The 8,950-nt window shown below is 56.5% G+C and overlaps 1 protein-coding gene across 2 annotated transcripts in view; it reads left to right on the plus strand.

The window, feature by feature from the left end:
• The window catches only part of VPS13D (vacuolar protein sorting 13 homolog D (S. cerevisiae)), a 184,381-nt gene that overhangs the window by 174,562 nt on the left and 869 nt on the right, over positions 1-8,950 (plus strand). For both annotated transcript variants that reach the window (XM_004678519.2, XM_004678520.2), the window contains one exon: positions 7,297-7,537. In XM_004678519.2, the coding sequence (XP_004678576.1) occupies positions 7,297-7,537 (241 nt within the window). The remainder of the gene's footprint in view (positions 1-7,296; positions 7,538-8,950) is intronic.

Genomic DNA, 8,950 nt, shown 5'->3' on the forward strand with positions numbered 1-8,950 from the left:
AGGAAGGAAATAATGGATACTATGGTCTCAATTCTAAGGCTTTTTTCCCGTCAAGTTTTCCTGAACTTGTGTGTTTTAATGTTTGCTGCAGACTGCTAGTAAAACAAAGCAAATAAATAGCAAAGAATGAGTAGCTGAAGATTTTAGAAAAGTAACTTTCTTACGATCGCTTTGTCACTCTTTGAATTAGCGCCTCCTGGTTCCAGGGTCTTGTCTTATCAAGTAGTGAAGTTATCGCTGACGATAAGGCCACGTTCAAAGTAGTGCTATTTTGGGATGCTCTGCAAAGACCCTCGTCACGGAGCATGCCCTTTCGTACAGGTGGGTGGTAAACCACCAACCCGAGAAAGCAGTCGATGGCCCGATGAGGAGCAAACACTATTTTAGCTTCCTTTACAGGCTCTTCAGCTCCAGCAAGCTAGAGAGGGCCCCGTCTCTCATCGGGTGCGGCGGGGCTGGTGCAGGCTGGCGAGGGAGGCGGCCCTGGAGAGCTTGTCTGTTGTCGCTGAAGAGTCCTCAACAGCTGAGACAAAGTCTAGCGCACACTGGCTCTCGGAACATACGGGTCCGAGGAACCAGAGTTGGATACCCGCGACTTATTTAGCGTTTGTAGTTGCCCATTGCAGTTTGCCACCTTTCAGGGGACTTTCGGTTCAAGGTTGAGATGATAAATTGTACATTGTGCTTTTAATTTCCTTCCCCACTCACTCTTACTCAAGTCTTTGCAAAATTCATTTTTGGTAGAATGACATGTGCCAAAAACAGGCAGCGCGCGACACGGCTGACGTGTGACTGCCCCGGCTGCAGACACTGAGAACGTGCCCAGACGAAGCCAGGGAGAGGCGTTTCACCAAACTCTGGGAATTCACGTAAACTAGGAAGGGACAGTGGCGTGAATGAATGTTGACTCCAGAGATGAAAACTGTGTATCTCTGCCCAAGTTTGTGCTTCGGCCTTGCCAGTAAATGTTGAAGTAGGCATGTGACGTGGCCCTCTGGGGTGTGCGAGGGGAGCCCCCTCTGTTGCTCTGAAGTTGCCCTGTTGTCAGGCAGGCTCTCACGGTGACGTGCGCATGAGAAGCATCGCCGTGTGGGGAAGGGGTTTTCAGGAAAAGAACACGAGTGCCAGGTTACACCCCTGACTTTTATCCCAGCCTTGTAATTAAAAACACGTTTGAGGGCCTAATTATTTGCATATTTTCCTTCAGAGTTAACCCCTTAAAAGGGTCTTTAATACCTTGCTCTACTGTTCTAACTAAATGTTTCCACATTTTTTTCCAGTTAGACTCACTGTTTCACTTCTGGAAAATATTGTGTAATGACTTCCTGATGTAGTGAAGCCCCACACAGCCCCAGTGCCAGGTTACTTCAACTTTGTTCTCCCAGATCAAGTTTCATAGACCTTTTTTTTTTTTTCATTTTATTTAATAAATTAGTATTAAAAAGATAGTTACTGACATATGAGTTAAGGTCTGGCCAGCTGAGAAGGCTTCATTTTCAAGCAAATCAAATATTTCTCTGGTTATCTTGCAGAATTACCATCACTTTTCATTTTATCAATTTTGGTTCCAAAATTGGGCCCCGGGTTAAGAAGCTGTTAAAATAAAACCTGTCCTGATTAAATTCCTTTTTTTCTTGATAGTCATTAACTAATCTATTACCAGAAATCCTCTTCATTAAGAAAGAAGCACCTGTTAACATCTACTCCTTCATCACAAAGTCACACGCTAGTCACACAAAGGCACACACCCAAATATCAGTTGTGAAGGTGCTCACAGGAGCATCTTCTGCTCTGCTGTTCCCTGAGCTTCTCTCACACTGGGGCTCATTTGGAGATGCAGTTTTAGAAAACAACACTGAGATTTATAGCTGTGTTTCATGCTTTAACAAAGAGCCACAATCTTTAGTAATATTTTGTTAAGTGTATTTAAATGTAGCTGATTTCCCTTGTAATCACAAGTGTTTTACTTTATGAATTTAAAAGATTTGTTCTGAGAAAGGACCCACGGGCCTCTCCAGGCCACCAGAGGGGTCCATGATCGAAAAATTGCTGAGAAGGCCCTATTCTCACCAGAAATTGGGAAACTTTCTAGATAATTTGCTATTTTAAATTATTATTGTTGTTGTTGTTGTTATTTTGGATTGTGACCATTGCTAACCAAAAGAATCCTTATCCTGGAGAGAAATATATTAAGGTATTTATAGGTGAAGGGAAAAAAATCCATGAATTAGCAGCAGCAGCAATGAATCCTTGCAGCAGAGCAGACAGGAAGCAGCTGCAAAGGGCCGGGCAGAGGCTTCAGCCGCTCCTGGGAGCGGGCAGGGCCCCACTGCGGCCCCCAGAGGCTGGTGGGCACCTCAGGAGCTCTTGAGGGCCCCTGGTCCTTGAGTGCAGCAGGGCGGTGGCCCCCCGAGTCCTCCCTGGGTCATGTGCCCACTTCCAGCATTTTGGGTCTGCTCCCCTTTCTGTGTTTTCCTTTTGTGAGATGTTTTTAATACTAAAAAGTACAAAAAATAACACAAAAATAACATTTAAACCCACCGGCAAGATAAGTCCTTTCCCTCTTTGGATGGAATGAACTCATGCCTGTAGCCAAAGAAATCTGTGTAAATCGGGCATGTCATGCCTTGTCCCCCCTTCTGAGACATCACAGCTAGAGAGGGAAGCCAGACAGCTCTATCGCGTCACAGCGTTGGTGCCGATAGCACCTCACTATGATGTAGACCTTGGAGCAGTGTTTACCTATTGCCTCAAAACGACAACAAATAAGAGGCCTTTCGAGGAAATCCCTTTTTCTAAACCAGGACATAGCCCGTGACACACAGAATTCGAGACTCTCCGATAGAACACTAAATAAAAACTCCCCTTCAGCAGATTTTCCGTCTGCTCTGATGAGAGTGAATGGTTGACCGCGTCTTCAGTACGTCCATCAGGCATCCCGGGCCGCTCTGCCCGTCCCGGAGCTGCGCGCGCCCCGGCAGCGCCACGGGTCCCGCATGTGTGTGTTCTCGGAGTACGTGACACACAGGGCTCCTGGCGCTCCTGGGGCCACGACCAGTCAGCGCGAGTTCCGGCCCCCAGGGGAGGCAGCCTGGCTCCCGCCGCCTGCAACGTGGTGTGTCCAGAGAGCTGTGAGCCTCGTGTAGTGAGGCTGCGAGCAGACGTGACTAGTTTGTACCTGGGAAGCCGGCGAGGCGGTGACAGTCCCCCGGCCCTGCAGGATGGGGCTTCTGTGCCGAGGGGGCAGGAAGGCGCGTCATTCTGGAGCAGCTGAGCTGGCCAGGGGCGGTGGCACAGGTGTGCAGGAGCAGAGGCCGAGCCAGGCCAGATGCGGAACGCCCAGCTGTGTTTACCCTCCTGTGGGCAGAGGTGAGATTTTGAAGAGGCTCCTGCTCAAGCATACCTGTTAACAAGGTAGCCTTGGCGGCAGCGGAGGGCTGGCTGAGCTGCAGAGGCTGGAGCAGACCAGCCGGAGGCCCTGGTGCTGCGCCGGTGCAAGGGCATGAGCTGAGTGCAGGCGGGCTTGGGGGGCGATAAGCATGGGGCCAGGGTTGGAGGTGCTTAGGAAGCGGCTGGGGCCCGGGCCGAGGCAGATGGAGAGTCCCGGCAAGGAGGGCACACGCGGGAGGGCTTCGCGCCTGTCTGCTGGCATGCACCTGCGGCGGGGGGACCGGGGAGAAAGGGCAACCCAGTTTAGAGGTGCCAGGGGCGAGGCTTGTGGGACACGTGGACAGATCAGCAGATTTGGTGTGACAGATGGACAGGAAGGGCGCGGCCTGGGATAAGAGCACTCCAGCAGTAAAGCAGCTCAAGGCTTGTCCAATTTTAAGATAACTCCAAGCTGGTAGAAGAGTACTAAAGCAGAGAAAAGACGGGCGGAGGAGAAAAGGAAGATGCAGGTGAAGAGGGTGGTTGGAGCGACTGCTCGGCGACTTCTCTCTCCCTGAAGAACAGTCCATCCTTAGCCCATTTTCCTTGTGGCCCTTGGAGGGGCAGTCCTCACCCTGCTTGCAGGGGGACCCTCCTGCAGACTCGCGTCAGTGGTCAGCAGAAAGCAGCAACAGCAGTAGCCACCGTGGTCGTGCTTGTCTGCCAGGCCACGGATCCTGATGCTGCAGGTGGGCCAGAGGGCTCCGGGCCCGGGCAGCCCTGGGCCCCTGGAGGACACTGCCAGCTCCGCAGAGCCTCACGGATGATGCCACGGTGTTGCTGAGAAGACCTTGGTGTCTTCTCAGTGTCTTTCAGCGGTGTTGGTGGTGCTGGGCTCTGCTTCCGGGGCGCTGAACCTGCTGGGGGGGCCCCCCAGGAGCACCGTGCGTGCGCTGCACCTGCGCCCCCTTAGGGGAAACTTGATGCTGCTCCCAAGGTCAAGGGGTCCCTTTCTCACCATCAAGGAGAGTTAAGAATAAAAGTGAAAATCCTGGTTCTCAGAGAATTGGTGGTAGTATCTATGGCAACCTGAAATGTGTCCATAAAACACAGGGCGCCTTCTCCAGTCTGTGCACTTGACGGAGAAGCTCATACAGATGCTGTGTCTCTGGCTCCCTCCCGCCGAGCTGTGCTGGGTCACAGAACAGAGGGGTGCAGGACCCACTGGCACCACGCCGACTTTCTCCTCTGCACCCCCTGCGGCGGGGGTGGGGGCCCAGCAGTCTGTTCTGGGCCAGAGCAGCCCGCGTCTGGGCCCACACGGTGCCTGGCTCCTCGGACCGCACCGTGGCTCTTGGGGCACCCTGACCTCCTGGCGACGCAAACCGCAGCAGAGCCGGAGCAGGCCAGGGAGGGAGGGGGCACGAGGCCTGGGAGTGTTGGGCCTGAGCCTCTCTGGGAACCCTGAGCTCAGTTCCCGTCTCGCAGGGTCACAAGTTTGCGGGGGCTCCGTTAGAGGAGAGCCCTGTCTGGAGCTCAGTCTTAATTACTCTTTGATGTGGTTTCCAGTCTTTGCTAAAAAGAAGAAAAGAGAAAAAAGCAGCAGTAAGGAAGCCCAGAACCTTGGTCGTGGCTGCAGCACATGTGAGGGGACAGGAGGGCAGCGGAGGCCGAGCCCGCTGCGAGGTCGCCTCTGGCTGCTGATCCTGTGGCCAGGCCCAGGCTCTCCCGCGAGGCTCCCTCTCGCCCTTCCTCCTAGCCCTGCTCTGCTTTTGACTTGAGAATGTTTCGTCTAGATATCTGCAAACTGCCGGCATGTGAGGAGGCTTGGGAGCTGGCGCCGGCCTCGGCCCTCACAGGCAGCCCTGCCCTGTGCTCTGTGAGGCCCAGGACTCCTCTGACTCTTGCTAACCCTTGAAGGAAGCTGGCGGTAGGGTCGCCGCCAGGAAAGCGACCGGCGAGGCGGGCCAGGCCCTGCCTGCTCCTGACACTCGCAGGAGGACGCCCCTCCCGGAGCTCCCATGGAAGCTTCGCCATCTGTGGCATCTGGGGAGGGATCTACTTTCAGCCTGTCAAGGTGCTCCAGTGGCACATGCAGGAGGAATGTCGGCTCCTGGCCTGGGTGCCAGGATGCAGGCGCGGCTGCCGGATGGAATGGCGCCTTCCCGGGCAGCCTGGCACTGCCAGCTCGGTGCCACGTGGGGTGGGCTGCAGGCCCCTCCTGGGCTGGCCTAGGAAGAAGCGGGCCCTAGAGCACAGGTGGACTTCCAGTGCCCGTCCTTGCTTCCACCAACAGTGCCAGCCTCGGGTCTCCTTAGAGCGCGTCAGCCCGCATAGCCACCTGTGTGGCGAAGCCGGAGCTTTGTCCGGCTGCCCAGCTCACCCCAAGCCAGTCTGGGCGTGGCCCCATCTTTTCCCTCTCCTGTTTCCTTCTCCTGGATCCGCCTGTTTAGATTCCATCCAGTTTGATTAAGTGACTCAGTGGCAGCGTGGCCCCTCTGGCTGGGGTTCTGGGCCGAGCGGCCCAAACGCCAGAGCTGCCGGGTATTTCTACTCGTGGCACAGAGACGTCACAAGTCTACATTCTTGGCATCGCCCACCAGTTAGAATAGAGCAACAAACCCCACCTTTTGTTGTGCAGGGCTGGCTTAAAATGGCAGTGGAGCCGGCAGGCACTGGCCAAGTATCTGCGATGGTGGGGGCTCACGGAGCCCCCGGGCCGTGGACCCCACGCTGACAGCCCTGCGTGTGTGGCAGGCTTTTGAGTACTGAAGAGTGGGGCTGAGCGTCCTCAGCCGGGCAGCTTTGGTTGCTTGAGAGAGGGCCGTGTTCTCAGGGGCGAGCGGGAGCCCGGCACATGCTGGCGCTGAAGGCGAGTCCGCCTGCCCCACAGCAGGCCTCCCTTGTCCGTCAGTGCTCTGTGACTGCTGAGCCAGTGACAAAGCCGTCCCGGAACCAGTCCCGGAACCGCTCCGGGGAGCCTGGCTTCCAGAGACCTCAGCCTGGAAACTCCCCTCAGGGCAGCGCGTCCCAGGGCCAAGCCTGACAGCCAGCCTGTCAGCTCTTAGTATGCTTGTCATCTGCCTTCCCTCTCTCGTCCCTCGGTTCGGCTGCCCATTGTGGGCGGCTGTCACAAGACACGGGAGGCAGCCAGCCTGGGAGAGCTGCAGCGGCCGTTCCAGGGGTCACCGCTCTGATTCAGCCGCCCAGCCGAGGGGGTTGACACAGGTGGACTTCCCCTTTATATCTGGGAGCTCCATGGAAGGAGATTTTTTTCTGATTGGCCCAAAAACCCCCAAAATAATGACAGAAAGTGAGGAAGCCAGGAGCCAGCCTCACCCAAGCAGGTGCTAACTGTAAAGTTTCTGAGAGCGCACTGGCACTCAGCTCCCTGTGCCTGGAGCTGCTGGACTCAGCGGGTGGCGTGTGGCCAGAGCAGTGGTTGGAGGAGAAGACGAGGCCCCGCCGTGTCTGCCGGCTCCTCACCTCACACACCGGTCGGCCTCCTCAAAGCCGCCGCTCCCTCCCCGCCGCTCCGCGAGCACTCACAGGGGCACACGAGCACAGGAGACACGTCTGCAGTGAGCGGTGTCAGTCCCCTCGTTCACACTTAAGAACATTAGTATTCTTCCCCTTTTGTCCAACAGAGCCCACCTCACCTCACTTTCTGTAGGGCTCGAACTACCCAGGAACTTTCATTGAATGAAACACCCCACGCGGTTCAGCGTTCGGGCATTAGCTCGTTTCCATCGACGCTGTGGTGCGTCCTGAGCTGCGCTGGGCTGGGGGCCCTGTCCCTCCCTCGAGGCGGGGGTCTCCTTTCTTCCCCACGTGCCGCTGAGGAGACAGCCGAGAGGGCCCGGGCCTGCAGCCCGCCGTGCGCGGAGGAGAAGCCCGGCGCCTTCTCACTTCCTGCTTCCTTCGCAGCTTCATCGCTGTGGAGAACACAGACAGCTACTGTGTGCTCATCTCCTCCAAAGCCGTGTACTTCCTGAAAAGTGGAGACTACGTCGACCGAGAGGCCATTTTCCTCGAAGTCAAATACGATGACCTCTACCACTGCCTCGTCTCCAAAGACCACGGGAAGGTGTACGTGCAGGTGACCAAGAAAGCGGTGAACACGAGCAGCGGCGTGTCCATCCCGGGTCCGTCCCACCAGAAGCCCATGGTGAGCCCACCCGTGCCGCCCGCCCACCTCCTTCACCCCCAGTTCACCCCTGGGGACCCGATGCAGCTGTCGACTGGTCTGTTACTAGTCCGGGCACTGCAGCTTCATCCTGCATGTTAGGGGCGCCCCGTGTGTATTGTTGGGGTGTCACTGTCCCCCACCTCTGCCCCCAGTGACCCGGACAAGGCACCCAACACTGCCCGCCCCTGCCCCCAGCTCCTAGTTACTAGGGCTTCCTCTAACTGGGAGGCCCCTTCCCGCGACTCCTGGGGTTTGTTCCTGAGATGTGACTTGGTTGCGTTGACCTTGAGGGTTGGAGGACAGGCTGGCTTCACTGCGATGGAAACTGCAACACTTTTTTGGCCCGGAAGCACTACCTGGCGCAGGCCCCTGCCCAGAGTAAATGCTCAGGAGCTGCGTAAATAATGTTTAAGCTTTGCCTCCAGAGGGTCTGAAGTGTCCAGCAGGGCCCCTGAAGGCTTCCTGGGCACCACCAGCAGCCGCTCTGGGCACACCATGGCGCCAGCTGGCCCCCAAGGCCGTCTCATGCCCTCTCAGCCCAGGGCACACTTGGGCTGGGCTTGGCACGCGCTGGCTTCTCCGGGCTCGCCCCTCACTCCAGGGCTGGTAGGTTAACACAGTTAGCGCAGCAGGGCGAGCCAGTATTTCCCCAAGTCCCCTTGCATGCTGAGAAGCTGGCCAGCTGCACGCTGGCCCCTTCCAAGGCCGAAACAGTTTTGTGAGAGACCTCAAGCCTCTGTTCCTGGTACTCCCTCCACTTTGACCATCAGCCGGCGCCAGACTTGACGGCAGAGGCGCCGTCCTTCAGGCCTTTCTTTTCATGGCCGCATATTTTTATCACGATAACAGTGGTTACAGCTCTTTATGTGGTGTAGGGGCACAGGTTTGCTCCCCTTAGGTGACGGTCCCCACACTGTGGCGCATTCTTAATCCACTCCCCTGCCCTGGGCACGTAGGTCACCTCCACATCTTGGTGTGTGTGGGTGGTGCTGCAGCGCCCAGAGGTGCAGACCCTCCTGGAGGGGTCTCTGCACCCTTGGGCAGACCACCTGGGTCTCAAGGTAGATCTATTTTTTAAATTCTGAGAAACCTCCACCCTTTTCCATGGGGCTGGCTGGATCTGTCTACACCCACCCATCTTGTGCGAGGCCCCTCACCGACACATGTGTTTGTCACTGAGGTGTGCACACTCTCCGTAGATTCCGGGTCTCGGCCCTTCCTCTGGCTGCTAGCTCCACTCAGCAGAGCCTCACACCCTCGGGGCTGCAGCTGTTCTGCCAGTGAGCTCCCGTGGCAGGCGCAGGCCTCTCCAGGGTCACCCCGAATGGGTCAGAATACGCTTCCGGGACTCCCCCCCCCTTCCTCTGGCTGCTAGCTCCACTCAGCAGAGCC

Source organism: Condylura cristata, unplaced genomic scaffold, assembly GCF_000260355.1.
Source record: "Condylura cristata isolate star-nosed mole 26May11 unplaced genomic scaffold, ConCri1.0 scaffold00008, whole genome shotgun sequence".
In the NCBI taxonomy this organism is placed as follows: Eukaryota; Metazoa; Chordata; class Mammalia; order Eulipotyphla; family Talpidae; genus Condylura; species Condylura cristata.